The sequence below is a fragment of the Anomaloglossus baeobatrachus genome, chromosome 2, assembly GCF_048569485.1.
Source record: "Anomaloglossus baeobatrachus isolate aAnoBae1 chromosome 2, aAnoBae1.hap1, whole genome shotgun sequence".
NCBI lineage: Eukaryota > Metazoa > Chordata > Amphibia > Anura > Aromobatidae > Anomaloglossus > Anomaloglossus baeobatrachus.
The window spans coordinates 650,337,114-650,359,591 of record NC_134354.1 but is presented as its reverse complement, the minus strand read 5'-3'; the positions used below and the strand labels follow the sequence as shown (position 1 = coordinate 650,359,591).

At 48.1% G+C, this 22,478-nt stretch overlaps 1 protein-coding gene across 1 annotated transcript in view; it reads left to right on the top strand.

Moving 5' to 3' along the window:
- DNAJC14 (DnaJ heat shock protein family (Hsp40) member C14) overlaps positions 1 to 5,107 on the top strand; it is a 48,177-nt gene extending 43,070 nt beyond the window's left edge. The window contains exons 5-7 of the mRNA XM_075337004.1: positions 325 to 485; positions 771 to 873; positions 1,525 to 5,107. Of these exons, the coding sequence (XP_075193119.1) occupies positions 325 to 485; positions 771 to 873; positions 1,525 to 1,753 (493 nt within the window). The 3' untranslated portion in view covers positions 1,754 to 5,107. The remainder of the gene's footprint in view (positions 1 to 324; positions 486 to 770; positions 874 to 1,524) is intronic.
- The last annotated feature ends 17,371 nt before the right edge of the window (positions 5,108 to 22,478 follow it).

Below are 22,478 nucleotides of genomic sequence, written 5' to 3'. Positions count from 1 at the left end.
GCAGACACCACACACTCGGTTCAGTGGTTGCTGTGTTTTTGTCACTGGAGATGACCCCCCCCCCCCCCCCTCCTCGCTGTGGCCTTATTATTGTGGGTATAACGGGCATTGTGACTAGGCATAGTGCCCAGGGACCCCTGTGTTCCCAACAAGTCCCTCCTTGGTTAAAATAAAAAGACCGAAAAGTGAGGACAAATATTATGTCTTACCTTGAGGCCTGAGAAGATCCAGATTCTCTGTATGGACATTGAAAATGTATACATTTATTTATTTTTATGTTTTGTTTTGTTTTTTTTAAATCTTGACCATTTTCTTCTGGTGTAGGAGGTTTGAGATGGACCGGGAGCCTTCCAATGCTCGTTACTGCGCTGAATGTGGGAAAATGCACTCGGCAGAAGAGGGAGACTTCTGGGCAGAATCAAGTATGCTGGGTCTGAAGATCACATATTTTGCAATGATGCAAGGGAAAGTGTTTGATATAACAGGTAATAAAATGCAGAGAACCCCAAGACCATGTGGACATATGAGGTTATTAACCTTCACTTAGTTTGGGTCACTTCGGTTTGTCGTCCTTCTTTTTTCTTCTTCTTTTTTTCTTCTTCTTTTTTTCTTCTTCTTTTTTTCTTCTTTTTTTCTTCTTCTTCTTTTTTTTCTTCTTTTTCATTTCCATTCTCTATGACTGACATGTAGAAATTGTGAAGATATGGCAACTTCTCACCTAGGCCATTTACTTCCATCTATTTAATATTGCTCCTTTTCTCTTCATTTAGAGTGGGCAGGATGCCAACGTGTGGGGATCACGCCAGACACTCACCGGGTTCCTTATCACATTTCATTTGGCTCAAGAAATTCTACAACCGCAGGACGGCAAAGGTTTGGCCTGTTTAATTGCTATGGGCAGCGTTTAAAGAGGTTGTCATAACTTCTTAAGTAAAGTTGCAAAGTGCTTGAAAAAGCATGCAATATTGGAATTTAGTTATTAAAAATCCTCTTTGTTCTCAAAAGGGATTTTTAATGCTATAGTTTACAGCTTATCAAGGTTACCGGCGACTTCTGCAGTCAGTCAGGGATGGCCAGTTTCCTAGGTAAGGCACATATGCTTACAAGCTCTGCTCTCCAACCCAATGGATCCAGACAGCCTCAGTGTAAGGGTGCATTCAGACTGTATACATCGGTCCAAGATTGGACGGCAATGCTTGGACTGGACGTGCGTCTCCCGACCAGATCATGACAGCTGCTGTGACCAGTCTGAGCATTCACTTCTTAATTCAGAATTGAGAGGAACAAATCCTTTCATGCTAGTTTTAAAGGGGTTGTCCTGGTCGTAGAAATTGATTACCTATTCTTACTGTGGTTTTCTGATACCTGACATTCCCATTGATCAGCTTCTCGCCAACCCCCCCCACCCCCACCTCCATTTCACATCACACAAGTGTAGATATTAATTTGTTGATGACAGTGGGCTCCTTCTTTATATGTTGCCAGACAGCTACCATTGCTGAACCTTTTTCTCTTCTACACCAGATCACCATCAGAAAGCACCCCGACCTCCGTTGCCGATTTACAGAATCTCTTGAGCAGAATATTCCAAGGATCTCCTGGTCAGATGCCCAATGGGAACATCTTCACACCTCCCCCGCAGCCACCACATGGAGCGCCATCTCCTTCTGCTCCATCTAAACCTGACACTACATCCAAGAGTGAAACAAAGTCAAAGCGCAAGAAGAAAATGAGGCGCCCTGTGCAGAGATGAGCAACCTCCATCCAAACTCTAAATGTGAAGGAACCAGGGGTAAAAGACATTAGATGCACAACTTTCTTCAAACTCATAAGTGTCTAGTGGTTTCCAGTCAGACTGCTGCACACTGACAGGAACCGAGCTGTCAAGGGCTTTACACCATTCAGATGAACACATATTCTTTTATTTTTTATTCTAGAATTTCTCCGATTGCAGTGGGGACCTGAAAGGTTTCCTTTTGCAAGTACCTTTAACAAATCATTTTTTTTTTTCTTTTTTCTTCTTAATTAAATGAAACCTTCTCTACTCATCATACCAAAGATACCTGGTGTAGACATCTATGTGGAGGGAGGAAGACTACTGTGCTTGTAGGCCTTGGGCGAATGGGCATATGCACAGGAACACTTCTCTCCTAGTTTTATACACAGGAGCTGGGACACTACATTGGTTTTGCTTTGGTTACCCTTTCCCCATGTTTTAGCAATTGCTGTGAATGACCTCAAACATCATGAAAGCAGAGGGAACACATTCTATTCTTACATTCATGACCTGCTGCCAATTTCAGCATTTTTTTTTTTCTTTTCCCCCTTTTAATAGTATTTTTGTTTTGCTTGTTACTGTGTAACCATTACATTGATCTGTGCATTACTTTAAAATTCACAATGACATATCATAAAGGGGTGAAAGCTTCAGAGGATTTTTTGAGAAAAGTCTTTTATTGCCCCTTAGATCCATACTAAAATAACTGCTGGATTTGAGAATGAAGTCCTTCTATTGTTTTTACCGGAGGCGCCCACACAACTTAATTGTAATCAGTGGGAATTCCAGATGCCCTTGCGTATGCATAGCGTCTCATGCGTCCCAATAATAGGAATAACACGATATGCCATATACACACCCAGCTGTTCACCGAAGACGGGGACTCTTGTTCTTGAGTTAGGCGTCCTCTTACCTGGCAGACAGACTGCACCATTCTTGTCAATGGTCAGGGTCTAGTATAGCCCAGCCCTATTAAGTTGAATACTGAAAGAAAAAATTAAGTGACTTCTATTTAAGAACTCCTTTTATGATATTTTACTAGAAAACCTGTTTTAAAATGCAAATAAAGTGCAGCAACAATGTCTTTTAAGGATTTTGTTGGAGATTAATTTAAAGGGGGTATTGCAGTAATTAGATTTCACTTATCCCCTACATAGTTGATCACTTCTAGATATGTAAGGGTCTGATGCCCGAGACACTGTCCGATCCCAAAGAACCAGGTGCTTTTGTATCTTGTTTGAATGGAGCAGCTGCGCATATGCAAGCTTACTGTTCCATTCATTCTGTATGGGACTGTTGGAAAAAGCCCACTACTGCACTTTTTTTTTTTTTTTTTCCAGCAGTTCCATAGAAAATTAAAGGAATATTGGTTGAACATGAGCACTGCTTCATCATTCAAACAGTGAACTAAAGTTATCCTAGCAATCAGACCCTCACACATTTGAATGTTATTATTTATCCTGTGGATTTACCGTGATGCCCCTTTGTTTTCTTGACCACACTTAAAGGGGTGGTTCATTACTCAGCATTAGTGGCCACATTGCTGTAAAATTCATAGAGAAGGCTTTTCTCAAATACCTTGTGTAGTAAATTCTGCCTCTGAGCGGCGCTATAGACGTGCACTCATCCCCATCACGTGATCCCCAGGGCTCCATGACCTCCGAGATCTGGTGATGTCACATCAACTTCCAGTTGACCTGACATCACTGCGGCAAGTCCCAGTGTTCCTGAGTGACTGGGCTGTAGGTGGAGTTTCACCACTAATCACCGCCCACCATCGCTCCTGCTTGCGATGTTTTGCACTGAGGGAGAAGGGGCGCTCAAGATTACTATCTGTGATGAGTGGTGAAACTCTACCCACAGTCCAGTCATTCAGGAAGACTGGGTCCCGCCTTGGTGTTGTCGGGTCAACTGGAGGTTGATGTGAAATTAGAGGTCACAGAGCCCGGGAGGGAGTGGGGGGTGTCACTTGATTGAGATGAGCGGACCTCAATAACACCGCTCAGTAGTAGAATGTACTACACAAGGTATTTGACAAAAGCCTTCCCTATGACTTTTACAGCAATGTGGCCACTAATGCTGAGTAGTGAACCACCTCTTTTAAAGCGTGCCTACACTTTCTCAAGAAAATTACTGTAGCGCAGAACTCTACAGCATTGTAATTCCTTTAAATCCCTTTACTTGTGATATCTGCCGATAACCCGCAGTACGGATCGCCCGTACTATTCTGAGGAATACACTAAAATATTCATCGCCCTGCTTGTCCCTCTTGGTCAGGGTCTTCAGTTCTACAGCGAGCGCTGTTGAATCCAGTGACGCTTGCTCACGCATTGAACATGGCAGCTTAGCGGCAGGAAACGTACGCTACATGGACGTAAGGTGGTCAATACTGCTGGATATCGGCAGAAAAGGTGATATTAAAAAACATTATTTTGTGCTGTCCTGCTCTATAATTTTTTTTGATATTTTATTTCAGGCACACTTTTACTGAAAAGCCCTATTTTGAAGTATAATATGAAGGCAAAAGTGTTTGATGGGCATTATTGCCATGACTTGTCTTCTCTAATGTTTTTGACAGTCACTTTTTTTTTCTTTTTTTTTTTTAGCTTACTTTTATCTGCTTTGTTCCGTTACTCAGGCAATACAAGTAAGAAAGCCGTCCCTACGCTTCTTTGTAACAGTATTCAATATTAGGGATAAAGTTTGTGGCTGCTTTGTCTTTTAATTCTTCTCCTGGGATAGCCATTCATATACTGATCCCACTGTATAGTAAATTTCTGCAGGAACGGTTTATAGGACAATCAAATTTAACAGGTTTTGTTTTTGAATATTTTCTATTTTCTGATTGTACAAGTGTGATAACTCCCTGCCCGAAGCTCAGCCTCATACTGTAGTTCGGGTTTGGTGACGGCGGACGTATAGGTATCATGTTGTTCACTTGCTGCGGTTGATATATGATCTAACTCAGGATAATGTTATGTAACAGCTAGTACATATAATACAGGAACATAAAGTAAGAGGTATGTAACGTGATGTGAAACATTAATTTTTATATTCCAAGCCTTAACAATTGCCGCAGGATACAATGAAAGAGATTTATCCAATCCGGTGCATATATCCGATGCATATATGAAGTGGATCACTTGATCGTAGCAACCAGATTCCAAATCTCCTTTTTTATGGGCGGCTTCTAAAACCGTTTGGCAAAGTCTCCTTTTTATCTGCTCCAGATTTGATATATCTCCCACTTTGAAATATCACTTATGAATAACTAGTCTGTAAGCCATATCCTCCTACTTTTCTGTTGGCTTTTGAAATTTTTTTGGGGGGGGGAAAGCAATCGAACTTAGAGATTGAGTCCAATCATGCTTGAGATTGCTTCCCCCGCCCCCCCCCCCCCCCCCCATCACTCAACAGAGTTTTTAATCCAACTGCTGCCAAGCTGCTGACATTCTTTGTTGTCCTGTCTGTCTGACAATCTGTTTTAGGAACACACAGCATAACAATTTTTTTTTTATGGGTGTGTTGGTAAACTGGTCTCAATACCTTGACTCAGGTTTTCTGCTGAGGGTCAAGTCGCCATTCAATCGGGAGCACGGAAGGGGCATAAAGTCTTGACAGGACTTTCTTTATCTCTGCTGCACTAATTATATTCCTCTGCACAAAAAAAGTAGACTTGAGTACCTCTTTAAAAAAATAGTCAAATAAGTGCTTTTTATGATATATCCATCCCACAGAACGCAGCTGGTTCACAAGGTGTTTACTTATAGGTCCAAACTGCATTACAATGAAGGAATAGCTGAATGTGTATGGCAGAATTACAGTATGGGTTGATCTTTGGGATTGAGGGGTTAAATGGTCTTGTCTAATATTTTGTTAAATTAAAACTTTTATGCTTTGAATTCAATTTTTTTGGCTTTGATTCTTGGGTGAGTGAGGTGTAGACTCTTGTACGTTCTGTTCCTGCACTTGGTAAGTACTGGTATTGCCAGCTGTTCAAGACATGGTATTGCTATTAAATGAGCCAGTAATGCCATGATAATAAAATGTCTACATGGCGTGCTGTTATTGTAGGAATAGTCTGCAGACCTAACTACTTCCCTAATAGAATATCAGATCCAAACGATACTTTCTTCTTCGTCAACTTTTAGGCTGCAATCACACATCTAAGCTGTAAAATCATAGCCACTGAGTTCAGATGCCATCATGAAAAAAAATCCTATGAAAACCATTTTTAGGAAAATTGTCTAATTTTGGCCTTATTTCTAGCTCTCAAAGCTCAGCTGTATGAATTCGGCTTAAAGTGAATGTCAGGTCCAATATGCACCCAGAACCCTTAGCGTTCTCCGTATATCTAGTAGCATACATAAAGAGATCTTTAGAAAAAGTATGTTGAAAGTTCCTTTATGATATGCGAATGATCTCTGGGACTAATCGCAAGGGCATTATTTCCTCCGACTAATCTGCCTTGAAAGCATTTTAGCATGCTATTCAATGCCCACTGCCCAGCGTTATCAGCATGGATGCGTGTATCTGTGTATGCCTCTGCTGATTATGCTGGCTTTAGGCTCAGTGCGCATGATCATAAGGTCCGGCACCTCTGGTCATGTGCTTTATGAAGCCGGGTGTACGCATTCCACCTTTAGAGAGATCTAGTGCGCATGACCGGAAGTGCCGAGCCTTCTGATCGTGCGCACTGAGCCTAAATCGGTCATCTGAGGCGGTGACAGCGGACAAAGGAATGCATGTCTATGCCGATGATGCTGGGCATTGCATAGCATGTTAGCGCGCCATTGTGGACATGCCAACACGCTAAGAGGGCGGACTAGTTGGGGAAAATAACACCTTTTGTGTCCAGTCCCTTCACTCATTAGTAGATCATAAATGATCTTTTAGAAATACTTTTCTTCGGCGCTCCATTGGGAGACCCAGACGATTGGGTGTATAGCTACTGCCTCCGGAGGCCACACAAAGCATTACACTAAAAAGTGTAAGGCCCCTCCCCTTCTGGCTATACACCCCCCGTGGGATCACGGGCTGCTCAGTTTTCAAGCTTTGTGCGAAGGAGGTCAGACATCCACGCATAGCTCCACTGTTTAGTCAGCAGTAGCTGCTGACTATATCGGATGGAAGAAAAGAGGGCCCATATTAAGGGCCCCCAGCATGCTCCCTTCTCACCCCACTTTTGTTGGCGGTGTTTGTTAAGGTTGAGGTACCCATTGCGGGTACGGAGGCTGGAGCCCACATGCTGTTTTCCTTCTCCATCCCCCTGAGGGCTCTGGTGAAGTGGGATCTTACCGGCCTCCAGACTCTGAGGCCGGGCTCCGTCCACAGACCCGGAGATCCTGCTGGATACGGAGCTGGGTACCGTCAGGGACAAGGCCCTGCAACATTCAGGTACTCTGTGTCCCCGTACAGACAGGCACAGACACACTCCAGCGTTGCTGGGTGTTCTAGTGCGCCGGGGACAGTAGCGCTGCGCGCCTGGGTTTTACTCACTGCAGCTTAGCTGAGTGAGTTTATGTGTGGGGAACTACAGCGCCGGCCGCCCTGCGGCGCGGCTGAGACTTGTGGTGCGCCGGGGACTTCGCGCTGACCGTGCTTTTACGACGGCAGCGCTGATAAATCTAGTCCCCGGCTTCTGCGGCCTAGTTACGTTCGTTCCCGCCCCCAGCCCTGTCAGTCAGGGAAGGGGAGAGACGCTGTACAATAGTCAGCGCAGAGGGCTGGAGTCTTATTTACATACTCCAGCCCTCTCACTGGGCACAGTGGGACGCCAGTTTCCCGCTCGTTGTCTGCACACGCCCACGGCCCGCCCCTCTTCACAGGACGCCGGCAGCCATTCCTGCACGCAGTCTGAGCTGGAGAACGGACATAGCCCTGGGAGACCCAGACAGGGGATTCTGGCGACCACACACCCGCTATTAAGCGGGCGGTAAGCAGCACCTAAGTGCTGACCCCACTAGTGCCACAGTGTTGTTTTTTGTGTACTTTTGTTTGTACATATATATATTATATTGCACTGTACGGTCGCTTCTTGGCTTATACCCCTATATTGCTCTGAGGAGACAACAGCATGTCATCCGCAAAAAGCAAGGGTGCCAAGGCACGGGCTTCATATGCTGCCTGTACCGCATGTGGGGCTGATCTACCGGCAGGTTCCACTGACCCCCATTGTGTGCAATGTTCGGTCCCTGTGCCACTTCGTCAGCCTGTGAACCCTGTCCCGGTGACGGGGACAGAGTTTGCAGTTTTTGCTGATAAGATGTCTGTGACTATGACAAAAATTCTAGAAACCTTGCAGTCCAGGCCGGTCACTCAGACCATGGGCACTGCTGATTCAATGTTCCCCGGTCCCCCTCAGTTGGAACTAATCCGTGCTCCAAGGGGGTCCCAGGCATCACAGGCTGAAGGCTCTGACTCGGACGACAGTCCCAGGCAGCCTAAGCGAGCTCGCTGGGAGAGACACTCGGCGTCATCACGCTGGTCAGGGTCTCAGCGAGAGGATTCTCTGTATGATGAGACAGAACTAGGTGATCAGGAGTCTAATCCTGAGACCGCTCTAAACCTGGATACCCCTGATGGTGACGCCATGGTGAATGATCTTATAGCGGCCATCAATAGACTGCTGGATATTTCTCCTCCAGCGGAGGAGGCAGCAGCACAGCAGGAGAAGTTCCATTTTAGGTATCCCAAACGTAAATTGAGCTCTTTTCTGGACCACGCGGACTTCAGAGAAGCAGTCCAGAAACACCATGCTTATCCAGATAAGCGTTTCTCCAAACGTCTTAAGGATACACGTTATCCCTTTCCCCCTGACGTGGTCAAACGCTGGACCCAGTGTCCAAAGGTGGACCCCCCAATCTCCAGGCTTGCGGCTAGATCCATAGTTGCAGTGGAAGATGGGGCTTCACTTAAAGATGCCAAAGACAGACAGATGGACCTTTGGTTGAAATCTGTCTATGAAGCTATCGGCGCGTCGTTTGCTCCAGCATTCGCAGCCGTGTGGGCACTCCAAGCTATTTCAGCTGGTCTGGCGCGGGTGGACTCGATCATACATCCATCAGTGCCGCAAGTGACGTCCTTGACCTCACAAATGTCTGCGTTTGCGACTTACGCTATCAATGCGGTCTTGGATTCTACCAGCCGTACGTCAATGGCGTCCGCCAACTCGGTGGTTTTACGCAGAGCCTTATGGTTAAAGGAATGGAAAGCAGATTCTGCTTCCAAAAAATGCTTAACCAGTTTGCCATTATCTCAAGACAGGTTGTTTGGTGAGCAATTGGCGGAAATCATTAAACAGTCCAAGGGTAAGGACTCTTCCTTACCCCAGCCCAGATCAAGCAAACCTCAGCAGTGGAAGGGACAGTCGAGGTTTCGGTCCTTTCGAGGTTCGGGCAGGACCCAATTCTCCTCGTCCAAAAGGACTCAGAAGGAGCAGAGGAGCTCAGATTCCTGGCGGACTCACGCACGTCCAAAGAAAGCAGCCGGAGGAACCACTTCCAAGCCGGCTGCCTCATGACTTTCGGCCTCCTCTCTCCGCATCCTCGGTCGGTGGCAGGCTCTCCCGCTTTTGCGGCATTTGGCTGCCACAGGTCAAAGACCGGTGGGTAGCAGACATTTTGTCTCACGGGTACCGGATAGAGTTCAGTTCTCGTCCTCCGCCTCGGTTCTTCAGAACTTCCCCACATCCCGACCGCGCCCATGCTCTTCTGCAAGCGGTGTGCTCTCTAAGGGCAGAGGGAGTGGTGATCCCTGTTCCTCTTCAGGAAAGAGGTCAGGGTTTTTACTCCAATCTATTTGTGGTGCCAAAAAAGGACGGCTCTTTCCGTCCTGTTCTGGACCTAAAACTGCTCAACAAGCACGTGAAAACCAGGCGGTTCCGGATGGAATCCCTCCGCTCCGTCATTGCCTCGATGTCTCAAGGAGATTTCCTAGCATCAATAGACATCAAAGATGCTTATCTCCACGTGCCGATTGCTCCAGAGCACCAGCGTTTTCTACGCTTCGTTATAGGAGACGAACACCTTCAGTTCGTAGCCCTGCCATTTGGTCTGGCGACAGCCCCACGGGTTTTCACCAAGGTCATGGCAGCAGTGGTAGCAGTCTTGCACTCTCAGGGACACTCGGTGATCCCTTACTTGGACGATCTACTTGTCAAGGCACCCTCTCAAGAGGCATGCCAACACAGTCTGAACGTTGCGCTGGAGACTCTCCAGACTTTCGGGTGGATCATCAACTTTTCAAAGTCAAATCTGTCACCGACCCAATCACTAACATATCTTGGCATGGAGTTTCATACTCTCTCAGCGACAGTGAAGCTTCCGATGGACAAGCAGCGTTCACTACAGACAGGGGTGCACTCTCTCCTTCAAGGCCAGTCGCACCCCTTAAGACGCCTCATGCACTTCCTGGGGAAGATGGTGGCAGCAATGGAGGCAGTCCCGTTTGCGCAGTTTCATCTGCGCCCACTTCAATGGGACATTCTCCGCCAATGGGACGGGAAGTCGACGTCCTTGGACAGGAAAGTCTCCCTTTCCCAGACGGCCAAGGACTCTCTTCAATGGTGGCTTCTTCCCACCTCATTATCACAAGGAAGGTCCTTCCTACCCCCATCCTGGGCGGTGGTCACGACAGACGCGAGTCTGTCAGGGTGGGGAGCAGTTTTTCTCCACCACAGGGCTCAGGGTACGTGGACTCAGCAGGAGTCCACCCTTCAGATCAATGTTCTGGAAATCAGGGCAGTGTATCTTGCCCTACTAGCCTTTCAGCAGTGGCTGGAAGGAAAGCAGATCCGAATTCAGTCGGACAACTCCACAGCGGTGGCATACATCAACCACCAAGGCGGGACACGCAGTCGGCAAGCCTTCCAGGAAGTCCGGCGGATTCTGATGTGGGTGGAAGCCACGGCCTCCACCATATCCGCAGTTCACATCCCCGGCGTAGAAAACTGGGAAGCGGACTTCCTCAGTCGCCAGGGTATGGACGCAGGGGAATGGTCCCTTCACCCGGACGTGTTTCAGGAAATCTGTCGCCGCTGGGGAAGGCCGGACGTCGACCTAATGGCGTCCCGGCACAACAACAAGGTCCCAATTTTCATGGCACGGTCTCGCGATCACAGAGCTCTGGCGGCAGACGCCTTAGTACAAGATTGGTCGCAGTTCCAACTGCCCTATGTGTTTCCCCCTCTGGCACTCTTGCCCAGAGTGCTACGCAAGATCAGGTCCGATTGCCGCCGCGTCCTGCTCGTCGCCCCAGACTGGCCGAGAAGGTCGTGGTATCCGGATCTGTGGCATCTCACGGTCGGCCGACCGTGGGCGCTACCAGACCGGCCAGACTTACTGTCACAAGGGCCGTTTTTCCAATCTGAATTCTGCGGCCCTGAACCTGACTGTGTGGCCATTGAGTCCTGGATACTAGCATCTTCAGGATTATCTCAAGGGGTCGTGGCCACCATGAGACAGGCTAGGAAGCCCACGTCTGCTAAGATCTACCACAGAACGTGGAAGATTTTCTTATCCTGGTGCTCGGCACAGGGAGTGTCCCCCTGGCCATTTACATTGCCTACTTTTCTTTCCTTCCTGCAATCTGGTTTGGAAAAAGGCTTATCGCTCGGCTCCCTTAAAGGGCAAGTCTCAGCGCTATCGGTATTTTTTCAAAAGCGTCTAGCACGACTTCCTCAGGTACGCACGTTCCTGCAGGGGGTTTGTCACATCGTCCCTCCGTACAAACGGCCGTTAGATCCATGGGATCTGAACAGGGTACTAGTTACTCTCCAGAAGCCGCCCTTCGAGCCTCTGAAGGAGGTTTCACTTTCTCGGCTCTCACAGAAAGTGGCCTTTCTGGTAGCGGTCACGTCTCTTCGGAGGGTATCCGAGCTGGCAGCGCTGTCATCCAAAGCTCCCTTCCTGGTTTTTCACCAGGACAAGGTAGTGCTGCGCCCGATTCAGGAGTTTCTCCCTAAAGTGGTATCCTCTTTTCATCTCAATCAGGATATCTCCTTACCTTCCTTTTGTCCTCATCCAGTTCATAGGTATGAAAAGGATTTGCATTTGTTGGATCTCGTGAGAGCACTCAGAATCTACATTTCCCGCACGGCGCCCCTGCGCCGCTCGGATGCACTCTTTGTCCTTGTCGCTGGTAAGCGCAAAGGATCGCAGGCTTCCAAATCCACCCTGGCTCGATGGATCAAGGAACCGATTCTTGAAGCCTACCGTTCTGCTGGGCTTCCGGTTCCATCAGGGCTGAAGGCCCATTCTACCAGAGCCGTGGGTGCGTCCTGGGCATTACGACACCAGGCTACGGCTCAACAGGTGTGCCAGGCAGCTACCTGGTCGAGTCTGCACACTTTCACCAAACATTATCAGGTGTATACCTACGCTTCGGCGGACGCCAGCCTAGGTAGAAGAGTCCTGCAGGCGGCGGTTGCCTCCTCGTAGGAGAGAGCTGTTTTGCAGCTCTAACTTGAGGTATTACTTTACCCACCCAGGGACTGCTTTTGGACGTCCCAATCGTCTGGGTCTCCCAATGGAGCGCCGAAGAAGAAGGGAATTTTGTTACTTACCGTAAATTCCTTTTCTTCTAGCTCCAATTGGGAGACCCAGCACCCGCCCTGTTTCCTTCGGGATGTTTGGTTTTTTCGGGTACACATGTTGTTCATGTTGAACGGTTTTCAGTTCTCCGATGCTACTTCGGATTGAATTTGTTTAAACCAGTTATTGGCTTTCCTCCTTCTTGCTTTAGCACTAAAACTGAGCAGCCCGTGATCCCACGGGGGGTGTATAGCCAGAAGGGGAGGGGCCTTACACTTTTTAGTGTAATGCTTTGTGTGGCCTCCGGAGGCAGTAGCTATACACCCAATCGTCTGGGTCTCCCAATTGGAGCTAGAAGAAAAGGAATTTACGGTAAGTAACAAAATTCCCTTCTTTCTAAAGATCTGTGTTTGCCTGCTCACCTGATGGGAGGTTAATCACTCGCTGGTCTTCAAGATAGCGATAGGAAACAGTCCATCCATATGGTTTATTTACACAGCATAAACCACAGTGCATCAACATAAACTAGAAACTCTTCCAGCTTAAAGTAAAAACATACAAGCATATGGTTTTACAATTCATTAAGTGTGGCTCTCTCACACATGTTCCACTGACCCCGGCCAGAATTCCTCCACGGATGTGTCGTCTATTTCTACTCGGGAGATTAAACGGTCTCCCCACATACTGTCTCCGGTTAGTCTACTGCATGTCTCTGAGGAATCTTACACACAGCCTCCCCAGACTCAACACACTCTGACCATGTGCCAAACGTTAGACTCCATTATTTTAGAAGTCAGGAGTCTGCAAGAGGGATTGATGAGGAAGTTTTCATCTGCTCTGGGCTCTGGAAAATCAGTGCCATGAGACCTGTCGTTCCACCCCCCCCCCTCTCACCACCGCAGCAACCACTGCCAGCCCAGAGCCTACGGCTCCCAGTCCCCCGGAATGGGCACAGTTCCCAGAACCTGGTGCTGGCTATGCAACATCGTCCTCACACCCCTCGGGGCCCCTGGACAGAACGCAGCCTGATGACACCTCTATAGTGGGTCCTTCTGATAAGAATCAGCCCTCTGCTTCACCGGTTGCAGATCAGAAAAAGGGCAGGACCCCCATGGTTCTCCCTATGGGGTACACAGATGGGGTTCTCTCACATGTTCCGCGGTCTCTGAGGAGCCGGAGGAAGGGGAATGATGTTTGTACTGGGATGATTCCTTGGTTTCAACCTCCCTGAGCGATCAAGCTGCGATGGACTTATTGCAGCAATCAACCAAAACTCTGCATGTGGAAGATCTCCCATCCACTATTACTGACCCTGCGGTCTCCTTTAAAAGGGTGAAGAAACCTCCAAAAAAAAAAAAAAGGATTTTAACGCTGTTTCGGTATCCGTAAACTCATGGAGTCCCGGTACCCATTTGACTTAGAGACAGCCAAGGGCTGGGCTGATCCGGCCTCGGTGGACCCTCATCCGGCTTCCGCCTGCTTGAAGGACCACTCCTGGCTTTTACTTTGATGGATCCTCCTTCAAGGACCCGACAGACAAGTGGAGCAGCTCGATCGCTCTGCCTCGAGGCCGCGGGTTCCTCTCCCCTTCCGTGTGCGTCGCACAGGCACCAGGACTACCAGTTTCCGTCAGACCCTCACAGATGTAACAGTTCACATTGCTGCGGCGGCAGAGTACCTCATGCAGGCCTCCCTTGGCGCTGCTACCTGCGCAGTTATTGCTGCCTCAAATACCATAGCCATCCGTAAGGCCCTCTGGTTCCGATAATGGAGAGTGGACTCTGTCTCTAAGAAGCATCTCACAGTACTCCTTTCCAGACCGATGGTTTACCGATCATCTGGACAGGCTCTTTTTTTTTTTTTTTTTTTTGTCCTCCCTCCCCCAACTCCAGCCCAGGATGTTTTTTACTAGACACGCAGGGCCCGACCTTCTCAGCCCTCCTCGAGTCCACCTCGTCCTGGCAGTCTAGACAAAGACCGAGGAGTCTCGTCCTCCTCCATCTGGGCCGCCGCCTCAGACCACAAATGGGTGTGATACCTTATGTCTTCCGGTTACCACATTGAATTCTGGACCCGATCCCCTGGTCAGTCTTTTCTCTCAAACCCCCCCCAAAGGCTCCAAAACACCACGAGGCCTTCTCCTCAGCAATCCACTCCCTCCAATTGGCGGGGGTTATGGTACCTGTTCCGGATGGCTAGAGGTTCAAGGCGAGAGAAAGTAAAAATAATCCTAAAATATTCTTTAACTACATAAACAGTAAAAAACTGAAAAGCGATAGTGTTGGCCCCCTTAAAAATAGTCTTGGTGAAATGGTGGAAGGGGATGAGGGTAAAGCCAACCTGCTGAATGACTTTTTTTCTACGGTTTTTATACAAGAAAATGCCATGGCAGATGACATGACCAGTGATACCATAAATTCACCCTTGAATATTACCTGCTTAACCCAGCAGGAAGTACGCCGCCGCCTCGAAATCACTAAGGTTGACAAATCTCCGGGCCCGGATGGCATACACCCCAGAGTACTACAGGAATTGACTTCTGTGATAGACCATTATTTTTAATCTTCTCAGATTCCTTAATAACAGGGTCGGTACCGCAGGACTGGCGCATAGCAAATGTGGTGCCAATATTCAAAAAGGGGACAAAAACTGAGCCGGGAAATTATAGGCCGGTAAGTTTAACCTCTACGGTTGGTAAAATCCTTGAGGGTTTCTTGAGAGATGCTATACTGGAGTATCTCAAGAAAAATAACCTTATGACAGAGTATCAACATGGGTTTTTGAGGGATCGATCCTGTCAAACTAATTTGATCAGCTTCTATGAAGAGGTAAGTTCAAGCCTGGACCAGGGAAATGCAGTGGATGTTGTGTATATGGACTTTTCAAAAGCTTTTGATACGGTGCCACACAAAAGGTTGGTACATAAAATGAGAATAATGGGGATAGGGGAAAATATGTGTAACTGGGTTAAAAACTGGCTCAGTGATAGGAAACAAAGGGTGGTTATTAATGGTACGTACTCTGACTGGGTCTCAGTTCATAGTGGGGTACCACAGGGGTCAGTATTGGGCCCGCTTCTTTTCAACATATTTATAAATGACCTTGTTGGGGGCATGCGGAGTAGAATTTCAATATTTGCAGATGATACTAAACTCTGCAGGGTAATCAATACAGAGGAGGATAATTTTATATTACAGGGAGATTTATGTAAATTGGAGGATTGGGCTGAGAAGTGGCAATTGAAGTTTAATGTAGATAAATGTAAGGTCATGCACTTGGGTAGAGGAAATAACATTTATGATTATGTACTTAATTGTAGAACACTGGGTAAAACAGACACAGAAAAAGACTTGGGTGTATGGGTGGATGGTAAACTTCACTTTAGTGGACAGTGTCAGGCAACTGCTGCCAGGGCTAATAAAATAATGGGATGTATTAAAAGAGGTAGAAGTGTTCATGAAAAAAATATAGTTCTACCTCTGTACAAGTCACTAGTGCGACCTCACTTAGAATACTGTGTACAATTCTGGTCACCGATATATAAGAAGGACATAGCTGAACTGGAGAGGGTGCAGAGAAGAGCCACCAAGATTATTAGAGGAATGGGTGGGCTGCAATACGAAGACAGGTTATTAAACTTGGGGTTATTTAGTTTGGAAAAACGAAGGGTTAGGGGGGATCTAATCACAATGTATAAATATATGAGGGGACAGTACAGAGACCTTTCCAAAGATCTTTTTACACCTAGGCCTGCGACTGGAACACGGGGGCATCCGCTACGTCTTGAGGAAAGAAGGTTTAATCATAATCACAGACGAGGATTCTTTACTGTACGAGCAGTGAGACTATGGAACTCTCTGCCGCATGATGTTGTAATGAGTGATTCACTACTAACATTTAAGCAGAGCCTGGATGCCTTTCTTGAAAAATTTAATATTACCAGTTATGTATATTAGATTTTATGACAGGGTATTGATCCAGGGAACTAGTCTGATTGCCGGATGTGGAGTCAGGAAGGAAATTTTTGCCCCATTGGAACTTGTTTGCCACATTAGGTTTTTTTGCCTTCCTCTGGATCAACATGTTAGGCTACGGGTTGAACTAGATGGACTTAGAGTCTCCCTTCAACCTTAAAAACTATGATACTATGATACGATGAAGGCCTTCTATTCCAACCTCTCGGTAGTCCTCAAAAAAGGACGGGTCAGTTCGTCCCATCCTGGACCTCTAACACCTGTGCACGTAAGGAGATTCAGAATGGACTTCCTAGGGTCCATTATTACCTTTATGGTCGAAGGAGAATTCCTTGCCTCTCTAGCTATCAGGGACGCGTACCTGCACATACCCATCGCTCCAGCTCACCAAAAGTTCCTCCGCTTTGCGGTTCAGGACTTCTTTTTTTCATTTGTGGCCCTACCCTCGGCTCTGCCACAGCACCAAGGGTCTTAACTAAGGTCATGGCGGCCGCCATGAGTGCCCTTCACGCCAGGAGAGTGGCTGTTCTGCCTTGCTTGGATGGCCTCCTCATGAAGGGCTCAACCAGCGTGCAGATCTCTGTGGGCACCCTATTCCGCTTAGGGCGGCTTCTGACTCCAGTCAAATCATCCCCGGTCCCGTCAAAATCCGTCACCTCCCTGGCCATGTCCCTGGACACTCTTCGGGGCTTGATATTTTCCCCTCAAGACAAGGCGACTGCTCTACAACAAGCGGTACACTGCCCTCTACGTACTCCTCTCGCTCCATACGATTCAGTATGAGAGTGCTAGGTAGGATAGCGGCGGCTATAGAGACAGTGCTGCTCGCTTAGCCACACCACCACCCACTGCAGCTTGCGCTTCTAGCTGCCTGGGACAAGAGCCCCTTTTTCCTTGGACGAACTTTTCCCCTGACACCTTCAGTCAGGTATGCGCTTTGCTGGTGGCTTCAGTCCTCTTCCATATCGAGAAGGAGTTTCTCTCCCCCAAGTGGACTGGCTACTCCTGACCACGGACGTCAGCCTCTCAGTCTGGGGAGCAGCGTACTGGCTCCACACTGCTTCGGGACGTTGGACACCCCAGGAGTCTTCCCTTCCCAGAAATCATCCTGAAAATCAGCGCGATCTTCTCGCTCTCAGGTCATTCCCCCCTTCTGCTAGCAGGTCGTTTGATTCGGGTCCAATTGGACAATGCAATAGCTGTGGCGTAGGTCAATCGGCAGGGAGGTACCAGCAGCAAGACAGCTTATCTCGAGGTCCTCAGGATCCTCACCTGGGCCGAATCGACGGGGGTCTGTGTTTTCAGCGTTACACATACCGGAAGTAGAGAACTGGGCGGCGGACCTTTATAAGTCGCCAAGGACTGGCTGCCGGAGAGTGGTTTCTCCACCCAGAAGTGTTCCCACACATCTGCACTCACTGGAGTATACCAGACGTGGATCTAATGGCCTCAAGGTTGAACGCAAAGGTACCTGCGTTCTTAGCCAAGTCACGTGATCCACAGTCCATTGGTGCGGATGCTCTAGTCTTCTGAAGTCGTTTCAGTCTGCCTTACATGTTTTTCGCCTCTGCCCCTGCTGCCGCGAGTAATCGGGAAGATCAAGGCAGAAGGAGTCCCGGTGATACTAATAGCACCGGACTAGCCCAGGTGCACCTTGTATGCTGAATTAGTACAATTGCTCATGGCGCCTCGTAAGCATCCCAGACCTGCTGACCCGAGGGCCCATTTCCCATCAGAACTCCAGAGCCCTGAAGCTGACGGCCTGGCCATTGAGACCTGGACTTTAACAAAAGCGAGATTCTCTCCTGCGGTCATCTCCACCATGTACAGTGCCCGAAAGCCGGCCTTCATCCCGTATTTACCACCGTACGTGAAAAACTTTCCTTTCCCAGTGCAGGGAATCTAATGTCCAACCTATGCCTCTGGCGATCCCCAGAATACTTGATTTTTTTTTTTTTGGCAGTCAGGTTGCAAAAGAGGTTGGCCCTCAGCTCCCTTAAGGGTCAGGTTTCATCTCTCTCGATATTCTATTAATACCGCTTAGCTTGCAATCCGCAAGTAAAGACTGTCCTCAAGGGTGTTTCCCATCTAGTTTCCCTGTATAAACGCTCGCTGGACCCATGGGACCTCAATCTCGTTTTGGACGGTATCCAGAGGTCCCCTTTTGAACCTCTTAAGGAATCTTCTCTTGCTCTTCTCTCCTGGAAGGTAACATTCTTAGTGGCGATTACGTCAATCAGACAAGTTTCGGAACTGGCAGCACTTTCTTGCCGCGAACCCTTTCTGATCTTTCATCAGGACAAGGTGGTTCTACGCCCCCTTCCAGATTTTTATCCGAAGGTTACTTCCCCGTTTCATATGAACGAGGACATTGTTCTGCCTTCCTTTTGTCCACACCCAGTCCATAGGGTGGAAAGGGTTCTATATTCGCTAGACCTTGTGAGGGCTCTCAGATATAACGTACCCAGGACAGCCCCTTTAGGAACATGGGCTCCTTGTTCGTCATTCTTGAAAGGCCTAAGAAAGGAGAGGCAGCTTCATAGGCAACACTGGCTCGCTGGATTCGCTCTGTGATCCAGGAGGTCTACCGCTTGCAACTCAAGCCCATTCCTAGTGGGTTGCGGACTCATTCCACGCGAGCAGTTGGCGCCTCTTGGGCCATTAGGCATCAGGCTTCAGTGGAACAGAGGTGTAAGGCTGCGACCTGGTCTTGCCTACATACTGTTTCAAAGCATTACTGAGTCCATACCCAGGCTTCGGCTGAGGTGAACCTAGGTAGGAAAATTCTGCAAACGATAGCCAGGAGCGCCTACTGAGATAGGTACTTCACTATCTGGGACTGGTTCCTAGTCCTTGGGTTGCATTGTTTATTGTTTACCCACCCATGGACTGCTTTAGGACGTCCCATGGTCCTGTGTCCCCCAATGAGGCGTGAGAGAAAAACGGATTTTTGTGTACTCACTGTAAAATCGTTTTCTCTTAGCCAGCATTGGGGGACACAGCACCCACCCTTTTGCCCTGTTGGGCCTTAGCTTTTTTTCTGTCTCAGTACTTTTTTGTTATGAGTATTCACTCACGTTTTTTGTTACTTGTTCTCCTACTGCTTGTGTACTAAAACTGAAGTAGCCTGGCTGGGCCAGGGGGTGTATACTGCAGGGGAGGAGCTAAAATCTTTGCATCTACTTAGTGTCCACCTATGGATAAGCAGCATAACACCCATGGTCCTGTGTCCCCCAATGATGGCTAAGAGAAAACGATTTTACGGTGAGTACACAAAAATCCGTTTTTTGTCACACCAGACTTATCCACAATCTCCTGCATGTCTCTACCATTTCTTCCAATAACATTCATGACAAGTTTTATCCAATAAGTTCTGAGCTGTCTTCACTGCTTCTGCATTCTCTCCATAAATTTGAAATCTTCCACTGTCTTCTTCCCATTCAACCACTGTAACACTTAGGGGAACTTTGCACACTACGACAGCGCAGGTGCGATGTTGGTGGGGTCAAATCGAAAGTGATGCCCATCTGGCGTCGCTGTCGATATCTGAGTGTGTAAATCGTTTTTGATACGATTAACGAGCGCAAAAGCGTCGAAATCGTATCATCGGTGTAGCGTCGGTCATTTCCATAATTTCGGAAGGACCGATGTTACGATGTTGTTCCTCGTTCCTGCGGTAGCACACATCGCTGTGTGTGAAGCCGCAGGAGCGAGGAACATCTACCTGCGGCTCACGCCGGCTATGCGGAAGGAAGAAGGTGGGCGGGATGTTTACATCCCGCTCATCTCCGCCCCCCCCCCTCCTTCTATTGGCCGCCTGCCGTGTGACGTCGCTGTGACGCCGCACGACCCGCCCCCTTAGGAAGCAGGCGGGTCGCCGGCCAGAGCGACGTCGCAGGGCAGGTAAGTCCATGTGAAGCTGCCGTAGCCATAATGTTCGCTACGGCAGCTATCACAAGAGATCGCAGCTGCGACGGGGGCGGGGACTATCGCGCTCGGCATCGCATGCATCGGCTTGCAATGTTGTAGTGTGCAAAGTACCCCTAAGAATCTTCCTGGATTGCTGAATATTACCTCAGTGCTAGTATTACAAGCCCAATTAACCTTTTCTTCACTACCACCACTTCCTGAAACGCTGTGGTCAGCTGCTTCATACGCTCCAAACGTCTGGTGGCTTTCTTTTTCTGTACAGTGATCAACCATTTTGTACGAAGACATCGTAGGTCACTCAGGATAGCCACCCGCTTCTTACAGAGCACACCACCAACCGATTAGTGTCTCGTGCAAAGCACACTTTACAGGCTCCTATGGCCTTCTTGAATTTTTCATGCACCATCTCACTGGCACAGACTTCTCTCAAATCTTGGGGCACATCTACCATGTACTTAAAGACTGGATTGGTTCCTTTAGCTTCAAGGCCATTATCCGTTCTTTGTGTCTTTGCATCCATCTTTTTTTTTTCTTTACCAAAGGCTCCACCTCTTGAGTTACATACTCCTCAGGGTCAGCCCCAGCCTAAAAGCTTTTGGGTTTCTATTTGCCTTTTAATCTCTGGTTTCTTACTCTTGGCTAAATCAAATATCCATATTTTCCATCTCTTACCAGTTGTGTCAGTCAAGCTTTCAGATGCTGAGACCTCTGGTCCAGACTTCACCTCCTCAGACACTTCTTTCACTTCTGCAGCATCAGCTGTCTCTTGGGTCTCCACTGCATTACCTTCAACTTTCTCTTGGGACTCTGCAGTATCACTTTCAGCTGTCTCTCTTCTTTTCCTGCCAGGATGTCACACCTTTCAACATGGTACTCCGTTCCTTTTAGAGCTCTGGTGCTGTTTTCACTGTTAACCACCCCAGCATTGGGTAGTTCACCGGTCTGCTAACCATGACCTCTGTGGATTTTTCCTCCACCAACACTCTCCAGGATTCCTTCTCCTATAGCGTTTTCCAAGATTTAATCTCCTATAGCACTCTTACTCGACAGACCATCAGCTTCATGCTTGGAAATCATAGGTGACACCACCACTACTTCCTTGGTCGGCTCCTTTTCTGCAATTTCACCCTGATGATTTCTGTCGTTACAATGTGTCAGCTCAGATTCCCCTTTCTCTTGCAGGACCTCGCTGTCTGACTCTACATTAGAGGTTGTTTTATTAGCAACATGCTTTCCACAACCTTCTCTGCACACTCAGATTCTGGAAGGGAATCCACATTTTGGACAGAAACACACGACACTGTCTCTACCTGGACCATATTTTCAAAGGGTGCAGCTTGCTCTGCCCCTCTGTGCCTGTTGTGCCTTTGGCAACGGGAGGAGGTTTTCCCCCTCTTCGCTCATCTGTACCTTACTGTACTTGCTCGTCACTTTACTAGAATCAGTGTATTTACTGGATTCACTCCCTCTGGTGTCCTGGATCAGTCTGTCCCCACATAACCAGGTGTTGGCCCCCCTATCCTGTTTTTAAGTCACCCTGCCGTTTATTCCCTTTAAACATTGCCGCTAAGTTGGGCACGTCTACCATTTTCTTTGGTCACCCCTAACTTAGTACTGTCACCTCAAGGGGAAGCTAGTGCCTCCTAATTACACATCATACTACTAGGAACACTTGCAGCCTCCTGCTGTGGTGGGGCTTCCTTTGGGCTGTGTCTGCTTTTACACAAGCAACTGGACATTTTCTCCATTGTCCACAAGTCTAAAACCAATTTAGAGTCCCAGCCTATTATAATTGAGTGCAGAAAATCTGGGACTACACCAACATCATAAGAACCAATGTCCACGGCTGTCTCAATGACCACTCTGGACTCTGGGTACTCTTCACCATCACAGTGGATGCGGCTGGCATGGATCTTCCTTCCGGGAATCAGGTAAACATTAAGTGTGGCCGTCACCAAGGTCCCAGAGTCTGCAAGTCCAGTTATGCATTTCCCATCCACCTCCATGGAACACAAACGAGGCTCCTTGTCAAACGGGTGGTCTATACCGCAGACAGAACCAGGCGGAGCATGAACGGCATTTGCCTCGGCTACAGTTCATCTGTGCCAACGCTTCTGACCCGTTGGGATGCTCCACCCTGCCCCCCTTTTGGGCCAGCACCCAGTCTAAAGGGAGTATTTTCTGTGGACTCCCCAGGGAATTTTCACGTACCAGTCTGTACAGTTCTCAGTGTTCCAGGCACCTTCCTGGGCACTAGTGTCTGCA